The sequence below is a fragment of the Accipiter gentilis genome, chromosome 6 (assembly GCF_929443795.1).
Source record: "Accipiter gentilis chromosome 6, bAccGen1.1, whole genome shotgun sequence".
NCBI classification, from domain to species: Eukaryota; Metazoa; Chordata; class Aves; order Accipitriformes; family Accipitridae; genus Astur; species Astur gentilis.
Genome location: NC_064885.1, coordinates 4,349,944 through 4,372,706, shown reverse-complemented (window position 1 = coordinate 4,372,706; position 22,763 = coordinate 4,349,944). Strand labels below are relative to the sequence as shown.

General features: G+C 55.8%; 1 protein-coding gene across 3 annotated transcripts in view; it reads left to right on the top strand.

The window, feature by feature from the left end:
• The first annotated feature begins 2,808 nt into the window (after positions 1–2,808).
• DOC2B (double C2 domain beta) overlaps positions 2,809–22,763 on the top strand; it is a 40,485-nt gene continuing 20,530 nt past the window's right edge. The window contains exons 1-6 of one of the 3 annotated variants that reach the window (XM_049801713.1): positions 2,809–2,884; positions 4,394–4,609; positions 5,160–5,324; positions 6,422–6,964; positions 18,256–18,335; positions 19,867–19,890. In XM_049801713.1, the coding sequence (XP_049657670.1) occupies positions 6,634–6,964; positions 18,256–18,335; positions 19,867–19,890 (435 nt within the window). In that variant the 5' untranslated portion in view covers positions 2,809–2,884; positions 4,394–4,609; positions 5,160–5,324; positions 6,422–6,633. Of the gene's footprint in view, positions 2,885–4,393; positions 4,610–5,159; positions 5,325–6,210; positions 6,965–18,255; positions 18,336–19,866; positions 19,891–22,763 lie in introns of those variants that run through there. The other 2 variants (XM_049801714.1, XM_049801712.1) reach the window with 2 other exon arrangements.

Genomic DNA, 22,763 nt, shown 5'->3' with positions numbered 1-22,763 from the left:
AGTCAGCTGGATAATCTCAGAGGACGTTGACTCCAGCTCGGAAAGGCACTGAGAGCAGATAAAATTAGCCTAATAAGAGTTGATGCTACGCAGAACTCTCCTCTCCCTTGAATGCGAGGGATTGGGTCTGCATTTAGCTTAGAGGCACATAAGGAAAAGAGCCACCGCGATGTGAAAAGGTGGCTTTGCCTGGCCTTGTGATGGCAAACCTGCTAAGGCTCTGGAGTTAGGGGGAACCCAAGGACCATGAGGGAAATAAGGGGAAAAAGTCAAAAAAGTCTCATTCCTAAGACAATATCTCTGAGGACTGGGCCCTGGGCAGTGCTGTGTCCTGAGATGGGATGTCAGTGAGGGTGAAGCGGGATGAAGGCAGTTAGGGGAAGGGTTTGTGCAGGAGAGCATTTTGGGGCTGCTGGGGCTCAGAGTCCTGCTTTGCCCAGGGCTGCCCTGGCCCCTTTCTCCTACAAGTTTTGTTTCCCGTAGTCTGCAAGACAGCACAATGAAACGGCAATACCGGAGCGGGGAGCGTGGCTCACGTTTCTGTTGACGGCTGAACCTAAATCATCCTGCGTTTCTAACCCAGCAGAGCGAGCTGAGTGCTGCTGCCTGCCAGCACAGGCAACTCGCGGTGCCTGCCCTCTCTGCGGTTGGGAGACTCCCGAAAGCAGCTAGACCAGCCCCGGGGATGCAGGTTTGCTTGCACAGGTTAGATGGGGTGCATGGGATGGGGATGCCTCTGCTCTCACCCCGGGTTTGGGGAGAAGTGGGTGCATGGGCCATGCTTGCGCAGCTGCAGAGCTGCCTAGTGCCTTGCTGGCAGGCTGCCTTGGCTGCTCCCTGGCCCCACCGGCTACAGCCTCCGTGTCGAGAGACACGTGGAGGCCAGGAATGCTCAGGGGCAGCGCACCCTCCCCTCATGCACCATTCGGTTGGATTTTCCTGCAGCTTCCCCTTCTCACTGCGCGCAGATCCACCCCTAGTGAATTTGTGTGTATTTAATATGTGCGACGGATAGCTAATATTTGCAGCAACTGATTATCTACTCTGGTTGATTTGCCGGTGAAGAGCGTGTTGAAAATGGTATGTCAGGGTGCACATGCACAGCACGTTCTCTCCCCGAACAGGAGGGTAGACATTTCACAGGACTCCAAAACCCAGTGCATTAAAATTACAAAACAAAACACCAACTATTTTGGGATTCACATCTAAATGGCAACATATGCTACACATTAAACATCAGCCCCTACTGAAAGTTTAGCTATTCTGGGCCCATCCTGAATGGCACTGAAGATGCACAGAGAGCAGATGCCTCCCTACCTCCTCCTGTCCTCTTGGAAGCTCCCCTCCAGGTCCATCTGTGGGTAGCAAAGTGCTGGCGTGGAAGACGCCATCCACCCTTGCCACCAGTTGGGTCTTTCATAAGGTCTCTGGGAACCTTAAGCAATATTTTGAGGGGAGAGGGCTCGCTCTTGCTGGCATTTGCCCTCTGCCTGGCTTTTGGAAACGGTTTGTTTGTGTCTGCTTTGCAATAGAGTGTGGGCTGTATTTTGCCACAGTGATTTTGTTCACAGCTAGTAATTGCTGGTTAAATCTGGTCAAATGATGGTTGTTAGCAGGGCCTGTTTGAGCACAGATAACCTCAGATATTATTTGTGCAGAGGAGCAGTGGGGGCCAGGGTGCCCTGGGATATTGGCACTGCCGGGGAGCCTTAATCGGCACAGCCTGGAGTAAGCCTCTTAGGATTATTTAGCCAAGTTTCCTAGTTATCATTATTATTATTGCTTTATTTAGCAAATGCAAAGGGTGTTTAACCAGGTAGGGTCCACAATGGACTCGACGGGCTCAACCAAGCCTCCCCAGCAATCGAGGGTAGGGATCTTTCAGGGGAAGCAGCCTCATTGCCGGTGGCTGTGCATCAGCCAGAAGACCATGCCTTGCATGAGCCGAGGAGCAAGGCACACGTTGCTTTTCAATTAACCCCTTTCCCATGCGCACAGCCATGCTGGAGCTAAGCTCATTTGACGAAGAAAGAAATGTGTTTCATATCTACCAGCGGGGTGGACTGAAGACAACGTAGGTCCAAAGTCACCCCAAAGGGATGGAGGGGTCTCTTCCAGCAGTGTTGGCAGAGCTGGGCTGGCAGTGTTGATAATCCCCTGTTCCTGCCCCTGCAGCCAGATTGAGCTGGCATTATCTGCTGGCACCCTCTCATACCTAAGGCTGTGGGTACTTGTGATGGCTTAACAGAGGCTTAAAAATGGTTGAGAAAAAGCAAAAAGCAAGCTAGGGCTCTGCAGGCTGCCTTGTGTCACCTTCCTGCGTGACTGTCAAACCTCCCAGCTCCCAACCTGCAGTGGGTCCCCCTGAGTTCAAGAATGAGTAAGATCCAGAGGTAGTTCCCCCAAACAGAGGCTTTAATTTGGCATCATCTCTTTGTGCACTCTTCAGGCTCATGTCTTCTCCAGCAGCACCAGCAGAGCAGAGGGTTTCTGTGAGATCGTATGGGTTTGAGCTGACAAAGTATTAAATAAAGAACTGGTGGGTCGGTCACTGAATCTCTCTTAAGCAATGGGGATGTGCAATCCTGCTGCTGTACTTTTCATTTGGAAAGGGACTGATTAAACTGGAATCAGCCCCTGTTCTTGTTGATTTAAACCTGGAGTAACTGACAGCAGAATTTGATACTTAGTGTTTGAAACAAATTTGGTTGAAGTGTGTCCTGAGGACAGCCTGTATTTTTGGATGCATGTTTAACCTATGTGCTGCTGTTTTGTTTGCTGCAGGAACGCTCCTTCTGTTTGCCTGTTGGTGTAGCACTGGCAGGACGGCTCCCTGGTCACATAAGGAAGCTGGGCTGCTGCATGGCTCTGCTCAGGGCACAGGGTGAGTTAGTGGCACAGGCTTTGCTTGGGATGTGCTTAAGCCTCTGCTTGTGCCCCTGTTCAGGACAAAATTTAAATTAAAGTCCAGGCTGTCCCGGGTCAGGATGCTTTTCTAAGCATGGGCTGGAGTTGGAGTGATGCTTCCTGCATCCCGTGTCCCAGCTGTCATTATGGGATGCTTTTGGCACACCAGCCCATGCCCTCATCTGACCTGAGCAGCCAAACCTCTCTGTTGCACCTCAGAACAAGCTGCTGAAGTGCAATGATGTCGTGTGTGCTGAGCTTAGGATCTTGTTGCAACTTGCACGCACCACTGGGAGTTAACACAGCTGTTGACAGGGACAATGTGCTCTTCTCCATCCTCCAGTTCCTGCTCTGATGTTGACTCCGTGATGCCTACCTTTCGCCTTCTCTAAAAGATGTCCTCCCTTCCTCCAGGGCTGCGCTATCCCCCTGCAGAGTGGCTCTGCTCCCTGCCAGGCAGAGCTGTCGGTCCCGCTGCTGGAGTCGGCAACGTAACGTTTAAACTATCTATCTCCCCTCTTGCGGGGCTGGCGAGAAAGCCAGTGTTCCCCCTTTGGGGAAATGAAGGCTGCGTGCGTGGGCACTGCAGTAGCTCTAAATCACCCCAGCAGAGCGAGGGATCAAATCAAGTCACATTCCAGGGCATTAGACAGACGGTGGGAATTAAAAGCTTTACCTGGAAACTAGCTTTGTATCTCCAAGCCCTGCTTTTGTCTCCTAGCCCAACCCTCTATTTTTGTCCCTTTTACCTTCTGTGTGGTCGTGCGTCATGTATGCCAGGGCTTGGTGCCTGGTTGTGTGGTCACCCCCAGCCACTTTCAGGGAGCCCTCAGTAAATATTGGGCTGTGCAGCCTAGAAGGAAACATTCAGGCAGTATGAGAAGGTAGGAAAAGTGTGGTTTATCAAAAACAAGCTGCTTTGGGACTCATTAAAAGCTAAGGAAGGGCTCCAGCTTCTTTCAGAAGGCTTGGGATCAGTCAGACTAGAAAGTCCCATCTGGGCTATTTAGCAGTAAGTCTTGTTTTTGTTTCTTTCAGTCTATAAGGTCTGGGGACAGGGTGTCCCTTGGGGGCCAGTCCTGCCCTGAGAGTAGGGAGGTTTGCCTGCTTCAGCTCTGCCTTCGCTTTTCCCTTAATCTGGTCCCCGCATGCACCCTCTCCTTGTGTCATCGGTTGCTCTCTGCGTCCCTGGGTGAGCTGAGCATCTCCCATCGGTGCTGCTGGGCCTTGATCCCGGCTGTGGGCTGTCAGTGCTGCGGGGCAGCTTTTGGGGTGCTGCACGACACAGGAGGAGGCAGAGGTCAGGGGGCTCCTCACCTTAATTACCAGAGCCTTGATTTTCTGACCTAAAAACAATCCTTGTCTATTTGGGTTTTGTGGTCTTTCTTTGAGAAAACATTTGAAATAATGATGCTTTTCTAACGGTAATAATGACATTAGGCTCTCATACATAACTTTATTTATCTATTTATTTGCCCTTTCTTAGAGGGAACTGCTGCTATTTTCTGGGCATCGAGCCCAATTTTTGCTTCGTTGTGTCTGAGTCCACACTGCATCCTGGATGCTGCACCCAAAAATGGAGCCTGTGTGGATCCAGGCTGCTCCAAACCCGGAGGCAGCTCTTTGCACCTCCCGTGATGTTCCCACCCATCGTCTTGCCACCCGCGAGGTTTTCAGCCTCAACCACACGAATGCGAAGCAGGTGACATTTCCATCTGAATTAATATACTAGGAGTCCTTGGATGTGGGAAGGGGGTTAAACCATCTCAGGCTGGATCCACTGTTGGACCTTGCTGCAAGAGAGCAGTTTGTCTCCGGGCAGAGCAGCACAGATCACCTCTGTGCAATAGGTGGGAGCTGCCTCAAAGCGAAAATACAGCAGAGAGAGGAAGGAGTGGCTGAGCAGTATCTTGTTCTCCCAGGTCATTAGAGCATCCGTATGCATCATGTCTAGGTACAGAGCTATGACAAGTTTGGATGCTTCAGGAGAGAAATGTTTGCTTCCCGGCGAGAAGTAAATTAGGTTAGTTTGCCTAGTGTCAGTATGTTATGAGTCAGGGACGTTCATTAACATTTACCAAAATCTGAATGAAAACTGAATTCTTCATTAAGGAACAAGGTTGGGTGTCATTTTGCTGGTTTTGGGAAAAATTCTCCAAAGAGCGGAGCTTTATTTTTAATAGACATCTGCATGCCAGCCTGCAGGAGACTGCAGTTCTGTGTGCATTGATACGGGATCTGTATGTTGTCAGGTTACCTGGCGGTACCAGCTGTGATCAGCTTGACGTGGTGGTGGGTGACCAGCACACGCAGTGTGTCCCAGCTTCGTGCCAGACCTGCCACGCCTGAGCCTGCAGAAAGTCTGCACTGGGGGAGTTGCCCCTACAAAATATTTCAGGCACATTTTCCTGGGCAGGGTGAGTCTCTATGCAGCGTTTCGCACCGTGTTCTCGCAGCATTTGTCTTCTGACACTTCTTGCTCAAAAGTCCACTTCCAGTAGCTTGTGGAACCACAGATTTATTGATTTGGACGCAGGAGGAGATTAGGTAAAAACAGCAGTTTGAGACCAACTCCCTGAGCAAACCACAGCTCAGCATTTACCAGGGAGCCTGTGGTGGTCTGCAGGGAGCCTGTCCCCATCCTGGCTGGTGCCAGGGCCCTGTCCCTGCCCAGAAAGGTTGCCGGGGGAGTGCTGAGCGTGGCCACGCTGGCCGTGGGCCCTGGCCCAGCCCAGCGCTCGCTCCTCTACGATGCTTTACCTGCTGCATTGCTCTATGCCGGCAGCCACAAGCTGGCTGGGAGAGGCTGTGCCGGCTGGGCTGTGAGCAAGTGCCATGTGTTGCTTCAGTCCCTGGTGCGTTCCCGGCCCCGGAGGCTGCGGGCAGCTTACCCAGCCCGCCCAGCTGGTGCTGAGCTCTGGAGGGGGCATTGCTGTGGGCTGAGGCCGGCTACGGCAGCAGGGCACCAAATCTGGGCTGCCCCTGCCCCTGCGAGCAGCGATGCAGCCGGAGCAGGGAGCGGGCGGCATGCCACCCATGCCCCTGCTCAGTATGCAGCAGAGCACCTCCCTGGCACGTCCCCGCAGTGAGCTGGGAGGGCACGGGGGCTGCCACGGTCCCCCGGGGGTCGGGGTAGCCCTGCTTCCCTCTCCACGGCACGCCGGCGATGCAACGCAACGGGACAGCGGCTCCTGACCCCGAGCGGTGACCCTCCCCGCCTCTGGCGAGGTCTGGCGAGGATCGACCCCACTTTGGCAGGGAGATGGGGCGAACGGGTGTGGGGAGGTGGGCTTCGACCCTGCGTTTCGCTTCCCCCGGGGCGCGGCGGGGCTTTACTGGGGAAGGGGCGGGGGGCTGGCTGCCCACGCTGGCGGCCATGCGGCCAGGGCGGCGGGCTGGCCACAGCCCTCATTCCTTCGCTGCTGGGTACCGCTTTGTTGCTAGCTGGTGACATCACCCGAGAGCCCACCCCCTGCCTCTTATCCGTCTCTCCGTCTCGCTCATTTATTCACAGGCAGCGCTGGCAGGATCAGGGGCTGTGCGAGAGCCGGAGCTGGCGGCAGCAGCATGCGTGCGGCGTCTGAGGTTCAGGGTGCGAGAACCACGTAAGGTGCCCGCCACAGCCTCCCCCCTTACCTACCTCCGCTTCCCCCGGCAGAAACTTCACAGCTCCCTCACGCACGGTCCGGGCTTCTCCGGGGGGGCTTGGCACTGACAGCCGCATGCATGACACTCCGAAAAGGAGAGAAAATGACCATAAGTATCCAGGAGCACATGGCTATTGACGTCTGCCCCGGCCCCATCAAACCCATCAAGCAGATCTCCGACTACTTCCCCCGCTTCCCCCGCGGGCTCCCCGCCACCGTCGGCCGCAGCGGCACCCTGCGCTCCGCCGTCAGCCAGCCCTCCGTCAGCCCCGCCGAGGCCCCCCGTGAAGAGGACGAGGACGTGGACCAGCTTTTCGGGGCGTATGGCACGACGCCCGCTGAGCAGCCGGCCAAGTGCCAAGCGCCTGAGGAAGTGGTGGACCCCGAGGGCTATGAGTCCGACGACTGCAGTGAGTTCCTAAGTTTCCACGGGAGTTTGCCGGGTGCTGAGGGCAAGGGTGGGTCTTAGGACTGGTCCCCATCTTGCTGCTTGAGCTGTGCGCCTTTCCCGGCTGCCGGCCACGCTGTCCGTTCCTGGGATTACACTGCAGCAGTGACAAGCCCTCTGCTCTAGCCAGGGAGGCTGTCACAGCATCGCTCCGGCGCTGCCCGTGGGTGGAGGGAGGCCCTGGGAGCGTCCCTGCTGCAGCCAGGTTGGCCGCTGAACCCAAACTAGGGAAGTCTCCCAAGAGCCACCAGTTGCTGTGCTTTGCTGGTGTGGTTGATGCACTTCTCTGCCTCGTCCCTGCTCGGCTCCTTGCCTCCGAAGGCTGCCAGCTGGGCTCAGACCCTTTGGTTAATCCGTCTCGGTGGTGCAGCCTGCTCCAGCCACCCTGCTGATTAGCTGGCGATACGCTCCAGCATCGCCCGGCTCCAGATCGGGGAGATTTGTTCAGAATGACATCTGCCCAGGAAATCTCTGCCCTCTCCCTCGGCAAACTCCAGCGTGTCATTCTTCACCCTCCAGCTGCAGACAGAGCCCTGCATGAGACCAGGGGGGGCTTTTGAACAGAAGGCTTTGGTTCTGGTAGATGCAGGTGTTTGCAGCGAGGTTTAACCCCTCCCCACCCAAAACGTCCTTCCCACCCAGCTCAGTGGAGCTTGCAGGCTGCAAAGCAGCTGCTGTCTGGCTCTGCCAGCCACGGTGGCCGGGATAGTGTTGCTTTCCTTAAGGTCAGTTAAAACCCAAGGTCTCAGCCTCTAGGGGCCAGATCCTGCGAGGGGCTGAGCGCAAAGTTTGAAGCCGGGAGGTGCCGAGGAAGGGAGTCAGTGCTGCTGAGCGCTGCTGCGTGCTCGTCCTGGGGGAAGGGGGAGGCTGAGCTCCCACGACGCTGAGCTGTTTACGGCCCAGCGCCGGGCAGGCGGTGGCTTTCCCTGTGCAAAATGTCACAGCCCTGCCTCGGCATCGCTCCCTCGCTGCCCGGCGCTGGGCTGGCCTGGGCTGCTGCCATCTATGCCGGACCCTGGAGCAAGAGCCTAGGGAGAGCTCCCCGAAGGACTGTGCTTGCTACAAGGTGGCACGGCTGTCCCTGTGCCCCCTTTTGCCTGCTGACCACCAGCTACAGCTCTGGGAGAGGCTGAGGCTCCGGGTCCAAGCCCCAAACCGACGCTCCCTCCCTCCCCATCCCGGTGTCAGGGTCACGCTCCCTTTGGAAGAGGTGAGAGCCTCTGCGTGCCCAGAGAGAACATCTCTGCTAAGCTGCGTTTGTCCCAGCAGGGCAGTTAACAGTGACTTTAACTGGATTTGGGTTATTTGCTGCTCTAATTATTAGATCGTCTTTGCTCATCCCGGCAATAGAAATGGGAGCAACTGGGCTTCAGGGGCAGAGGTGTGTGTGGGAGCCAAAGCGCTTGGGGCCCTGGGGCGCAGCGCTTTCACGGCTGACTGGCAGGGAAATTGCCTACGGTGCTGCATTTTGCATTTACCCCCACCAGCGATGCTGGAAGCAGCTTGGCTCAGTGCCGGGGGCCGGCGGGTGTTTGTCTCACCCCGGCTGGTGTTAAGAAGAGTGTTTCTTGCAGCGTAACAGGTGTCAGGAAAACTGCTGAGGCTGTTTTGCCAGATGTGGTGGGTTTTCAGCTGGCAAAGGCACGGCGGTGCCAGGAGCAGAGTGGGGAGGTGGGACTGCTGGTGTCACATCTCTGGGGACAGTACCGGATGGCCCCAGCGGCTCTCAGGGCACTGGTTGGCATAAATGTGCAGGATGAAACTGTCACTCCTCCATGTTTAGCAGCCAAGTCGCAAAGCCAGATGAGGGCTTGCTGGCCCCGTTTCCCAGGCGGGGAACAGGGAGGGGATTCGTGCAGCCTGACTTGAGCCGTCGGCTGTGCTGGGGAGCGTCTTTCAGCTCCCCCACGTCCCTGGCAGGTGATTCAGGGCTGTTGCATTAGTCACCTGCACTAAATTTCCCTTAGAGAACCTGTCTCTGCCTGTACAGCAGAAGAGAGTTGGTGTTTAGGTGGTGTCAGTTCCCTCGGGTGACACTCAGGGTTCAGGGATTTGACCGAGGTCTCTGGGGATGGTGGTGTCGGAGCTCGAGCGCAGCACCCACAAGTCGAGGTCTTGCCGGGCAGGGACACGTCTTGCCTCGCTCCCCAGAGATGCTCCCTGCACAGCCCCTGGAGAGGTGCAGGGAGAGGGATTTTGCCATGGCAGGATCCATCAGGAGGAGGAGGAGAGGAGGACTCCTTCCCGTTTATCCCACCTGCCTGCGCGTTTCCCTCCTCCAACACCAAAGCGATGGTGCTGGCTGGCCGGATGGGAGGAGTAGAGCTGCCCCTGCCTGGAGAAATGCAGCATTTGTCTGGGTTTCCCCTACACTCATTCCTGCCCAGGTTTACTTCTCCAGCCTGGTTTCTGGGTTTCCAGCAGCATCAAGGCTGATGTGTGACGGGGCCGTGTTTCTCAGTCACGGCAGCACTGCAGGGTGGCATTGGGCAGGGGCAGGACCAGAGCTGCCAGCATCCCTGCCCGACCTCCGGCACCCCTGGCAGGGCTGCAGGGAGCTGTGCAGGGTAGGTCCTGCCTGCTCCCTGCTGCAGCTCGCCCAGGCCGGCTCCTTGTACCGCGTTTCTTAATCTTTCACCGAGTGGCGTTCCTGACCCCACCAGCAATCCTGGGAGGTGCCTGCGGAGCTGGCAGGAGCTTCCCTCCTGCAGACAGCCTCTCCCTGGGATGTGGGCAGCCACAGAGCAGGACAGCCCTGGGAGAAGCATCAGTGGCTGCTCCCATTCAAGCAGGGTGGCCTGAGCCAGCGGTTTGGCATCCACAGGGAGGAGAGACATGTGTGTGTGTCTGTGCATGTGTGTGTTTGGTGCTTTGGAAACCCAAGAATCCCAGGGCTGCAGAAGGCAGATGGGATCCCTCCAGAGATGGCCAGACCTGGCCGAGCTGTGGTATGGTGAGAAGGGACCCACTGACCTGGGCATTCGCCACGGGCAGATGGCACCCGTCACTGGGAGGCTGATGCAGAGGCTCAAGTTGTTGGCTCTGGGGCATGTGGGGCTGAGGCCAGTGGTTCAGGGCACCGCAATGCAGCGCTGCGGAGCCGGGGAGTGCAGTGCCCAAGGGAGCCGTGGAAGTGCCAAGGAAAACAAGCGTGGCCTCCGCAGGGCAGCCATAACCAGCCTGTTGAATGCAGTGAGCGGCACGGAGGAGGTAGGGCCGCGGAGCTGACAGCAGATAATGAGTGGAGACTTTGGGGCTGGCCCTGGGAGCACTGGGAATCATCCGGAGGCCGGCCTTTCCCATCAGACCTGCCAGCAGCGATGCTGTGAGGATTTGCAGGCTTGTGGTCGCTACCAGCGCCTTTGGGAGACCCCTGGGAGAGGGACTTGTCACTGCCCTGTGCCTCCTCTGTCTCACCTCTGCAGAGATGCTCCGGGACCGGAGCCCAAGCTGTACAGAGCAGGACTCTTCCCTCAGCGGTTTTGTTCCCAACAGAGCTGCTGAGGAGGGGGAATGAGGCAGGAGCGGTGGGGAAACACGCGTTTGGTGCAAACTCTGCAGAAGGGTGGTTTGGTGCCGTTGGACCAGCTCTAGCATCTGCTGTGAGCTGAAAAGACCAGCAGGGATTTGAGGATGGGAAAGAAGGATTCTCTCCTATTGCCTTGGGACACCCAGCTCTCAACTTATCTGTGGTACCCCTGGCTGGTGCTCAGGGACAGCAGCAGTGCCCTGTCCCCCAGGCACCAGCGATGCTTCCCACCCAATCTGGCGGCACGCTGCCAGGGGAACTCGGTTCACAACAGAAATAAGCAAATGCCAGCTAGGTGGCAATGTGCCACCTGCGAGGAGTTGGGTCTCGCCTCCCATATCCCCTGATTCCACACAAATCCCTGCCCCTCGAGTGGCTGCGCTTTCCCTTCCGCAGCACCAGTGTGAATTTGTACCTGACAGATTATTAAAGGTCTCTGAAATCTCTGCACAAGCAGCACAGAGGTAGAAACACGGTCCCTCCGAGGGAGCGCTGCCGTGGCTGCTCTCGCTGGGGGACGGCACTGGAGGGAGCAGCCATCCTTCTTCTGTAAGGTGCAAGCAAGTTTCTACCCCTCGAAGAAATGCTCCATTCCCCTGAGCTGCTGTTTGGCTTTGGAGCGAGGCTGTGGCCAGCGCTGGAATTTCCTCTCTCCTCTGTATGTTTTTGGCTCTGGCTTTTCGGATGGGGAGGCAGCCCGAGAGCAGGGGGGTTGCAGCGGGAGCTAATGTTTCTGGAAGAGCGGCTCCATACTGTTCCTGCCGGTGCTCCAGGGCTGTTTATATATGTACAAACCCAGCCAATTTTATAGCGTGCCCAGCTTTATTCATGGGAGGAGCGGGCTCGCGAGCTCCCGAGCTGCAGCAGCATAAAAATGACTTCTCCAAACTACAGCTGAAAGGCCTGTCCTGGTGCACGGGTGCTCACGACGCCTGCTGCAAGCAACGCCACGGAAGTTATTCTTATTTTGAGCAAAGAAGATAATTAGGCAGGCAAAGCCGTCATGCAGATATTAATTACTGGCTGCTTAAAGACGTAAAGAAGAATGAAGGTCTTAAGGGGTGCAGGGTTTGCAAGTCACCTGGCAATGCTTTTGGCCAGGCAGGAGGAGACAGGAGAGACAACAAGGGGAAATGTGCATTGAAACGATGAGGATATTTACTTCTGAAACGCAGCTCCTTAGCATATGCTGCCACTGCTATTTATAACCTTTGAATCGTCTTTTCAATCCAGATAAGGCCAAAAGAAGTATTTTTTTTTTACTCAGGAAACCAAACAAACCACTGCTGATTTTGGCAGAGCCTGGCACATGGTTTTGCCAACCATACCACGACCCAAGCTGCCTACACCAAAAAAATGCGTACAGCTACCGGGCAGTGTTGGACATGAGGTTTAAGGGCATCGGGGAGCTTGTAGCCCTCCCAGGGGAGATGCAGGATGTTAACCGAGGTGACTTTGGATTTGCTCCTGTCTGGTTTCCCGCAGGATACCCAGGTATCAGGAAGGTACTGGCGTGGGATGAGCTCTTGCCCTTTCCTGCTGGCCACCCCATCAGTGGTCCAAGTGGAGACTGCACATCGGGTGCTCCTCGTCCACCAAGGAGCCTTCAGCCCCCGGAGATGCTCATTCCCAGGGGGTGGCTGTGGCCAGGGACACCCTGGAGTGCTGGAGATAAATGCGGGGCACCCGGTGAGGCCAGCACACGAGGGCAAGCAGGGTCTGTCTGGGCATTCCTCCTCCAACAGCGATGGAGGGAGCATATGTGTCGTGGCCTCCAGCGTCTCTGCTAATGAAGGAGCCACATGGCTGCTGGTTAACGAGGGGTGCTTCTTCTGCCTGGCTCCCTCCCTCCCTAGGATACGATGCCTGGCTGGAGGAGGGAGGTTCCCTGCCACCCTCATCCCTTCACTGACACCCCTTGCTCCAACGTGCTTGAGCCCAAGGGGTTCCCGGATCTTTCATCTTTGTATTTAACACTGAAGGCAATTTTGGGGGGTTGTTAATTGCAATACTGTATTTCATTAAAGGGAGAGAGAGGGAGAGATTTGAAGGCCATTTCTAAATTGAAATTGCTGACAGTCTAATTGCTGCTGACATCAGGGACCATTTAGTGCTGTAAAACATAATTGCATCTCTGAACTGTTCTGAGCAGATAAGTGTTCCTCTGAACACTCCTCCTGGAGAAGACAGAAGAGCTGATGAGCATCCATCAACCAGCCTCTCAAAGAAGTAGCTCCCTGCTCCAGAGCTTGCCAGGGGCTGGCGCTGTGTCTCCAAAATGAAGAACTATTAATTGCCATAGATTTTAAACGAAAAACCCACAACGAGGCAGGGAGCAAGGAAGAAGAGTTGTGCTCATTCCTCACTCCCGGTCCTGTTGAATTCAACCACATCTGTGGAGCTCCCAAGGAAGGAAGGTCTCCTGCCTGTGTGCTGGATCTGGTCCCTGCTGGGTTTTTGCGTAGGACTGGGAACGTCCTGCCCTGCCTGCAGCAACGACCCAAAGTCCTGTGATGCTGCCAACTGGCAGCATGTGGTTCAGGGGCCGATGGGAATGTCTGTGTCCCGGCATGGTGTGCTGTCCCTGCGGTACGTCCCAAAACCTTCCACAGGACGCCTTTTTCATGGAGTAGCTCGTGGTGATGCTGACTTCAGAAGTGTTCTGTTTCCAGCTGCCTTTGTCACCTTCCCCGGCTAATGCTGAAACCCGCAGCATTGCCTGTGGCTGTAGGTTTGTGCTAGAGGTCAGCGCTACCATCAGACCCGGGGGCTTACAGCTTTCAGGGTCTGCACCGCCTCGACTCAGCACCTTATGGGATCCATCCCTGATGAACCGCGCACCCTCTCCCCGCGGAGGCAAGCGATTCGCAAGCAGCAGCCCAAGCAGGTCTGCACACGGACCGGGAGCGCTGTGGGTGCTGGGCAAGCTTGGCCCTGGCTGCGGAAGGCTGCTGGGACTGATGGTGCTGTTTTCCAGGGGTGTCTCTGGGAACTTCCAGGAGCTCATTCCCACATGGAGCAGTGAGTCAGTCCTCGAGCTGCCCCGTGTGCCGCCGGACCTGGATGAGGCACTGCTGCACCCCAGGGAGTCAGGAGTGCGTGCAGCCACCCGCCAAAGGGATCTTCAGCAGCCCGGCTTGGAAATGGCAAGAAATAATTTCTGTTCCTCCTGAGAAGTCATTTACTGACATTTTACATGGGGCTGTAAGTGCACAGAATTACTTGCTGCCTTTCAGGACCTTTAAAATTATCTCCATTGCAGAGGAAAATTAAAGCAATGGAAGAATAGGGACCTATCTTTTATAGTGCATTAAAAAGTACCTAGTCTGAAGGTTACTGAACCTGTGCTTTCTGTAAGGGAGAGCTAATCCAGACAATCCCCAGCAGTCTTTTTACTGCTCCACTCTGATCTCCCTGGCACAAAATCCATGAGCAGATTATCTTGGGAGCAGCAATGCTGATAAGCAGAGGGTCTTAAGGCTTTTGGACTTCTTTTTAATTAGTTCTATAGTGGGGTTTTTTGTGCACACCTCAATTTCTCCTAGTGCAGGGCCTTGCTGGGCTTTCTAATGGCAGTCATGCTGCAAAAGCTTTCCTGAGGTAAGGGAGGTAAGGAGCCCACTCAATCATCGCTTCCTTCCCCTGCGGGCTTTGCCGAAGCTCGTGGGTCTGTTCTGCAAGTGTCGGTGCCTCTTCTACGTCTTGAGCATCTCTTGGGCAGAGAAACTCTTCTCCTTGGGGTGTCCCAGGCCACCAAGGTGGTGGATCTGCCACCCTGCGTGGGCCAGGCAAGGGCACGTAGCCTGCAAGGACAGGGCCTAGATAAAGGAGCAGAGCACAGATTTATCACCGGGTTTTGCCTTTCATCCCACAGGTATAAATAGAAGCTACTTCAGCCTCCCCGTCACCCTGGGCGCTGATGGGAAATGTCAGCAATAAACAATTTCTGCCGACTCCACCAACAAGGGCGGTAGCGGTGCTGTGCCAGGACGTCGCGCTGCCCGCAGGCGCCAGGCGCGCTCGCCGTATCCCACGGCTAAACCCAGAGACTCATCTGCCGGTTTTGCTGGCCTCTAATAATTTTGTGGCCTACTGAATTAATCAAAATGCCCAAAGGTTGGTGGGAGAAGAGGCCGCATTCCTGTGCAAGTCAGATTTATTTTCCTTCTTAGAGCCTGTGTTAAATGTCAGACCCTGGCCAGCACTTTCCCATCAATCTCTCCCAATTCATGGAGAGGAAAGAGGGTCAGAACCTGCTAATGAGTTCAGCTCTCCTAATGGTTATTTTATCATTGGAGCGGAATAATTGTAATAATAACATTACATCCTGCCTGCTGTCTGGATTGCGCAAAGCTGCCTTTGTAGTGCCTGACAAAGACATTTATTTATATTTTTTTATTTGCAGCCTGTGTGATTAGAGGGCAGCATTCAGAATAGCCCAGTCGAGTTAAATACATCTAGTAACAGTGCTTCAAGTCTAATTGCTGCCCTTTTCTTTTTTAGGCACTTGCTCCCCTAATTAAGAGCACAATTGAGTTGCATCTCAGCTGCAAGGACGGGTGGGAGAAGGAAAGCAATCAAAGAAGGGTGATTAGGCTGCTTTTTGGGGTGCCCTGTTCGGAGCTAGGTGCCTCCCTGGGTGGCTGCTGCAGCCTGGAGGCTTTGGGCCCAATCCTGCTGGCTGGAGACGGGGGATCTCCCACAGCTGGGGCTGGGTGCGCTGGAGGCAGTTTTGCAGGAGGGGGTGAGAGCGGTGAGACCCGTGCCAGCGTTCTGGTGTTGGCTTGCCTGGCTGCTCGCTCGGCGTGCTCCCCGCTCCGGGAGCGCGGGGCTGGTTTTCCAGCTGGGCTGTGGTCCTGTTGAGGGTTCACAGGTTGTGTGCTGCGGGAGGTGGAGGTCTCCCGCCATCTCCTCAGGCCTCCGAGCATCCCTGGGGCCAGTCTGCCCAGTAGCGGCTGGCCGGGGATGCAGGCAGCTTGAGCACCAGCCTTGTCTCTGCCTTCACCGCTGTGCTGGATCCGTCAACCGGCAGCGCGTCCCCAGGAGGGAACAGAGCCGGAGCGGCTGCGACCGCGCCGCAGGCGCTCTGCTCCTGCGGGAGATGTGTCCTCGGCATCCGCCATCCCGCTGGGTGCTGGCTCTTGCAGCAGCGCTCGCCCTCGGCTCCGTAGTGGCACCTTAGCTGCCAAACCCCAAGTTAGCCTGATCGCTTTTGTCATCTCCATACGGCCGCATTTTTAAGCAATTAGCACGACACGTTCCGCCGGTGTTTCCGCATCCCTCTGCAGAAGGCAGACCATTCCTTGGGAATCGAGACTCGCCATCAACAAAAAAAAATATATCTGTATAGAGCAAAACCTCTCCAGGGCTGGAGGAGAGCTGGGGATGGAGCCCAGCAGGGCTGGGGGGGGCCAGGCACCCCCATCCATGCCCTCCCATCTGCTGGCAGCTCTGAGACGAATGGGAACTGCTCAAGGTTTGCTCATGGACCGCCAGTGCTGGGGAGCAGGACCTTAGTCCTCAATTGCAAAACAAGCGTCTGCTGCTGTGTTACGGTGCTTTTAGGTTTTGCCCGTCTTGCCGGAGCGCGGCTCCCCGCTGCCCTCGCCCCTGGGGCAGGTTGCAGCGCCGAGGAGACAGGAGGCTTTGTCAGTATTTCCTGGCCGAAGTCTGTTTTCATGCCAAGCTTTTAATTTGTTTTATAAATTGCCAAATCCAGCAGGCTAAGCCGCGGGCCCCCTTCTGTGATAAAAATAAAATAACAGCTTGAACTTGGGAGGGCCAAGCGGCGGGGCTGGCAGGAAGCGGCTGATTAAAGGGCAGGTGGAAATGATGAGGCTCCCAAACCGGAGGCTTCATCTTCCGCTCTTGAGCGAAAATGCAGATTTGTTGAGTTTTGCTGACTTGGCTTTCACCCGTGTGCCGTGGAGCCTCCCTCTTACACCCACTCCGTCGCGATGGGCTGCGTCGGCGCCCGGGGCTGGTGCTCCGATGCTGCCGTACGTGGCCATGAGCTCCCCATCGCTCAGCGCGGGCAGGGGACAGCCAGCCGCCAGCACACTGGGGCACTGCTATGCTTTCCTCCTCCTTGAGTGATATGGAGTGAGTTTGGCCGGTAATTGCTCTGGAAATACCTGTTTGGGCCAAACCCAGAGATGACGCACAAGGTGTTGCAGGTTTGGCCTCACCTTGTGTCATTTCCATCTTTCCTGGGCCCTGGCAGGTAAACCCCACTGATTTATGACTTACCTAAACCGATAGCTAACGTGCCATGAAATTACTCCAGAACAAGGGGGGCTACGTTATTCTGGCAGAAATCTCTCTGAATGTTTGCTCTGCTTTGAAGGCAAGATATTTGCTCCGGAGCAATGATTTTTATTTGCTAGCAGGCAAACCTGTAGCTCACTTGCATCTGGGCTGGAAGATTGCTGTGAAATTGCAGCAGGAAGGTTTCGGTGCCTCTGAATATCTGCCGCCTCCCAGGGCGCCTTGCTGCAGAGGCTATTGACGCTGGAAAAAAAACCCACCTTATTTCCTGCCATAAAGTTTGTCTAACTTACCTCCCAGGCAGCAAACCCTGCTTTGATATTAAGCAAAATTGTTCTGTTTTTTATTTTGGATTTTTTGGGTTTTTTCCCTGCTCTGTGTGCGCAGCAGGAAGGTGCAGTTACCTTGGAAACAGCGGTGGGATGCTGCGCGGTGGGAAGGCAGCGCTCGGGCAGACCCCTTTTGGGAAGGTGGGCGCAGAAAAGCGTGGGCTGCCAGGTCCAGAGCCGCCCTGGAAGTTCAAGGCTGGTGGTAGGCGAAGCTGTGCCGGGGGAGATGCTGCTCCGTGTCCGGGCTTTGGTGTGCAAATGGGGTCTGGGAACCTTGGAGAAAGTTAAATCATGTTTTTGGAAAGCATGTCTTTTTAAGACTTTTCCTCTGCTTTGGATTAGCGCGACTTGCTCAGATCGTCCAAAGGGAAAGAATTTCTCAAACCAAATGTACTTTTGCTGCTGAGGCTCTTCTGGTTTGTTCCGGTCTCCTGCCCCTTCCCTGTGGTCCCATCCCAGGAGCTGCCCCGTTGCTGCCGTTCCTGGGTCGCGGATGCCGCAAGGGAACACTGCTCTGATTAAAAGCTGTTGCTGTTTTTCATTTTAACCATAAAAGTATTTCCATTCTCACTGGGTTTAATTTACAGTTTGCAGCCAAATCGGAGCTGGGAAGGGATCCCATTGGTGGCTCATTTGTTTGAAGGTGTCAGTATACAAATACACATTCTGGGAATGCCAGCGGCGCTGGAAGGGGGGGAGATGTGCTGACAGCGGGTCTCAGCTGTGTCCCAGCCGTGCCCGGATCTTCCTGGGGAAGAACCTTCAGCTCCTGGGGGATGGGAAGCTGCTGGCTGTGGTAGGGCTGCTGATAGATGGGGGTGACCCATGTGAAAGCCCACGGAGGCAAAGCCTCTGCCCCGGCCGCAGTGCCTGGGTGAGCCACAGCCGTTCATCCCTCTGGCTCCTCTCCCAGGGCTGTGCCGGCCCCACCGGCCAAATGTGGGGATGGCCATCAGCCTCCCAGCGTGAAGCCATGTTTCATAACAGGGCTCGCAGGAGACTGCTTTATGTTTTATAATGTCTGCAGCCATTTCTCTAGCATCTTCACCCACTCCTTTTGTGCTTAGAGGGAGAAGAGCCAGCGTTTGCTGGGCCCTGCGGGTTAATAACGTGTTTTCGCCTTTGCAGCCACGCTGGGGACACTGGATTTCAGCTTGCTCTATGATCAAGAAAACAACGCTCTCCACTGCACGATCAATAAAGCCAAGGTACGTCTCGGCACCGGGCACGTGAACAGCAAGGACCAAATATGCCTGGAGCAGGCTACCTTTGTCTTGTGTTACAGGGCCACCAGATTCCTGCCAAAACCACGAGGCCAGCTGGGTGCTGTGGCTGTGCCAAGCAAATGCAGCGGTGAGGGCAGCGTGTGGGGTGTCCCTCTGTCCCTGCGTTGCGTCAGGGGCCCTTGTGCCCCTGACTGTGGCCGTCCCTTTGCCAACTCCACTTTCATCCCAAGCCCCAGTGCTTCTGCCCTCTCTTTCCCCTCCATCCCTGCCTTTGAAGGCATTTCCAGTGGGATGGAGACGGCTGCTCATCCCCGGGATGAGATGGTTGCAGCTATTGATGCTTTTTAGAAAAGCACCCAACCCGATGTTGTTATTTATTTGACGCTGTGACCGGCTGTCAGTTTATAAATGGCTCTTTTAAATGCTGCTAATCATTGCCACAAAGTGCTCTGCCTCAGCGCCTTTGCCGTCTGCGTGATTGAAGCAATTAAGGGGTTTTTGCACATTTTGGAGCAGAAATGGATAATTGAGGTCCTGATTCTGCTTCTGGGCTTGTGGAAGGTGCTTCTGGCCGCTACTTGGTTCCTCTCTGCTTCACGTGGCACGAGGACCAGAGCAGCGAGGGCTCCAGCTGGGCCCTGACAGTGGTGCATTGGTGGAAGAAGACCTCAGTTCCTATAGATCCTGGGAAGAGGTGGAGGGTTTTTAGAGAAGACAGGAGAAAATGCAGGAGAATGGGCTGTGAGCTGAACCCCCAGAGAATCAGCCCATGCTGTTTGCCTTTATCGGATGCTCCTCTCCCCTCCAACTGCAACTGGCTTATTTGCAGCCCCCACCCCAGAACCCACCGTGCCGCGTGCCACAAATGCACGTCCCCACCCCAGGGTTCTGCCCATCTGGAATAAAACCTCAAGCACAAAAGGCTTTGGGGATGAACTTGAAAGCATCTGCCCAGGCAGACCTGGAGCTACTTCTGGCCAGGGGGGTGAGCACAACACCCACAGCTCCCTGGGCAGGGCTGCCAGGGCAGGGATGAGACAGCCGGCGGGTTTTGCTTCCCTCCTCGCCGCCCCCCTGCCTGTTGCCCGTGAATTCGCTGGCAGCCTCTGGGTCAGGCTTCCCTTGGTGCGCTTGGGAGCGGTGCCAAGGAGGAGATTTCTAATTGGGTTTGCAGTGGGTGGAAGACAGGGAGGAAGGAGACCTGCAAGAGGCAAGTGATAGATCTAACAGCAGCGAGAGCAAAGGCAGGGCTGACAAAGGAGAGCCCTGGTCTGCACCGTGCCCACCTGGCTGGATGGGAATAGCAGTTGCAGACCCCATCCCGTGGTACTGGGGGCACCACACAGCACCAGCATCGCCTCTGCTCGTGGGGTGGGCAGACGCCCCCCCCCGCCGCTCTGACATTCAAGCGTTCGAGTCCTGTTCATTTCCATTCTGCTCTCATTCTCCCATTTTTCTCTTTTATTTACATTGCCATCTGCTTGCTCTCATTTCATCTCTCGCCTGGGGAAAGCTGCCAAAACTTGACTACAAAAAGGTAAGGGCCAGGACCCCGGCTGCCGTCGGTGGGAGCCGGCATCGGCTGCGTAGATATTAGAAGTAGCGCTGTAGAGGAGGCGATGCGGTGGCTGCGGAGCAATGGGGCCACATGCACGAGCCACAGCACAGTGCCAGGACATGCGTTGTCCTTGGACCTGGGCTGGGACTGGCCTGGCTGGTGTCTTGGGTACGATGTCTTAGCCCCCTGAGGAAGGTGCTCTCGGGACGTGTCCCAACTCCAGCAGCTCCGTCGCTGCCAGCAGCCCTTAAAACCTGGACTATTGCAACCACATAAGTGTTTTTCTTTCTCCCTTTGATAACCCCCCAAACAACCCACTCTCTCCCTTTAGATCTTTTGCTTCTCTCTGTTTATTTTAATCTCCAGCACTTTTATATCTGCTGATGTCCCTCCTGAGTCCCGTTATCAGCTCCTGGGGAGTGGGAAGGGGGTTAGCAGGCTCTTGGAGGCACCGGCGGCAGATTAAATCCAATCCATTGTGCTTTGCCACCAATTTTCTGCTCTGCAGCCATCGGCTGCTGTATTGGGCAGGAGGTCAGGATAGCTGCTCCATGCAGGGGGTTTGCCCTGGTGCCGGGTGCCTGGGGACATCTGAGGTATTTCTAGGTGTACTTTCACAGCGGCATCTGCGAGATGCTGAGTGTTTCCAGACCCTCAGGTCAGCCTATATCCCAAGTTTGGATGGAGCTGGAATAGGGAATGAAAGGAGGTTTGCTTTATTTTGGGAAGTATGAGTGTGGAAGCTGGTAGCTGTGGGGCTACCCCAGGCTGTGTGGTTACACCAGGAGCAAGGCGCTTGGTGCCTCAGTTTCCCTAATAGCGCATAGAGGTGACGTGCCAAGAAGATGGATATCTGGAAGCTGCTTTTGCAAGGCAGCGAGTGCCTGGCATCTCTGCAGGCTCTAGCCAGGGAAGCGAGGGTCCTGGTTCCTCCTGGAGATGAACAGATTAAATGTGGGGTTGCTGTTAGTCCACATCTTGGAATGCGAGGCGAGTCCTGCCTCTGCAGGGCAAGGGAAGACCACGGCATGCTCAAGGAGCATCCACCTCCAGCCTTAGCCTCTTAGGACAGTCCTATGCTTTGGTGTTGCCTTCAGCGGGTGCAGTCCAGGTACGGTCTCAGCAAGTGGGGCAGCCACCACGCGTCTCCCCACGCTGCCTGCGCTGGCAACAGGTTGTCACCCCTGCGACGCTGGCGTGAGCCCAGGGCAACTGCAGCAGCATCAGGGCTCACTGGCGCTGCACATGGGCCCAAAACAGACGCTATCCTGGGGTATCACGGTGCTGGGGAGGTAAGGACCAAGAAAGCCCATCGCTCCCCAGCTGGAGCAGCGCTGTGGTGGCATGCCCAGCGTTCCTGCCACCTCTTCCTTGCCAGCAGAAAGCTCAGGACCCTGCGCAGGCAGGAGCAGGCAGGCTGCCAGCAGCCGCCTCGCACTAATGGCTTTCGGTCTTGGCAGCAGTGCTGCCCGTAGCCTGCCTTTCACGCTTCAGGCGCGGCTGAATTCAGGCACGTTGCAACTCAGCTTGGATCGATGGGAGAATAAATAGGGGTGGTGCGGGAGCCCGTTTGTGGACTGCAGGAGCAGCTGCGTGGGCTCTCCCCTTGCTGCCTGCTGCTGTGCACGAGCGCCGTGCGTTCGTTCCCTGGGGTTATGTTGCTCCATACCATCACGTGTGGGAAGCGGCCAGGCTGCGCTGGGCATCACCCCCCTCCTATAAAACGTGATAGAAAAGGATACGATTAACATGCAGGCGCCAGGGGCTGTGCCTTGGCACGTTGCGTCACAACTGGGGCGAGGGTCTCGTTTTCTGCTCAGTCCTGCAAAGCCTGACCTGCTGTAACCTGCTCTAGGGGGATCTATAGGGGCAGGAGGCAGCGCAGACACTGTGGGGCTGCGCTATCCTGTAGCTTCGTCGGTCTGATTTTGGGAGGACGATGCCCTGGGCGAGCCTCAGGTGGCTGCGCAGGCAGCGGTGCGGGCAGCTCCCTCGCCCCAGGCAGGGCACACAGAGCAGACGCTGCCCATCCAAGCGTACCTGGGCTGCTCTCCCTGTGCCTCTGGCTGTAGCCGCAGCTAAAAAACCCCCGGGAGTTTCCACCCTGCCAAGCATTTGGATGCTCCTCCACTTCCAACCGAAGCCGAGTGCTGGAGGTCTGCACTGAGCATTACTTATGGATTTACTCATAAATATTTATCACTGCAGGGAAATTCCCATCTCGAAGCTGTACGTCCTCTGGGCTATCAGGGTGGAAGCACAGAGTTTGCCCCATTTTGGAATGGGATGCCTTGGCCTGGGAAGAGGTGTCCAGGCTGGTTTTTGGGCAGCAGGGAGCCTGCTTACCAGGCAGGCAGGTTGCTGTGGGGCAAATGATGGAACGAATCAGTCTCCTGTGACTTCTGTATGCCTCTAGCGTGGCATTAATCGGCAGCCCGATTAGCCCAACTCGTAATTAAATCCTATTGATTAGCTAAATGTCACTGGCACGGAGAGCAGCTGGCAGCAACTGGGATGCAGCGGGGCTGTCGGTCTCTGTAGGATTACAGCCAGGGACGTTGGGGTTGGGTAGAGGAAGGGAACAGATGAAACTCAGTCTCGGCTGCATCGCCTGTGCCTTGATGCACAGCACTGTAAATTGATCGCGGCAGGAGGACCGGTTGGAGCCAGGGCCTGAAGCCAGTGGGAGACTTTGCCCCCATGTATGAGCCCTGTGGTCCTCCTCTGCCTCTCAGCTCTCTCGAAGCAGCTTTCGGCTGGAGGTCCCTCCTTGCAGGAGAAGCAATGGTGCCGGTCACCCTCCGGGTCCCTGGCAGCGATGAGCTCCCACGGGCGCAGCTTTATGGGGCAGA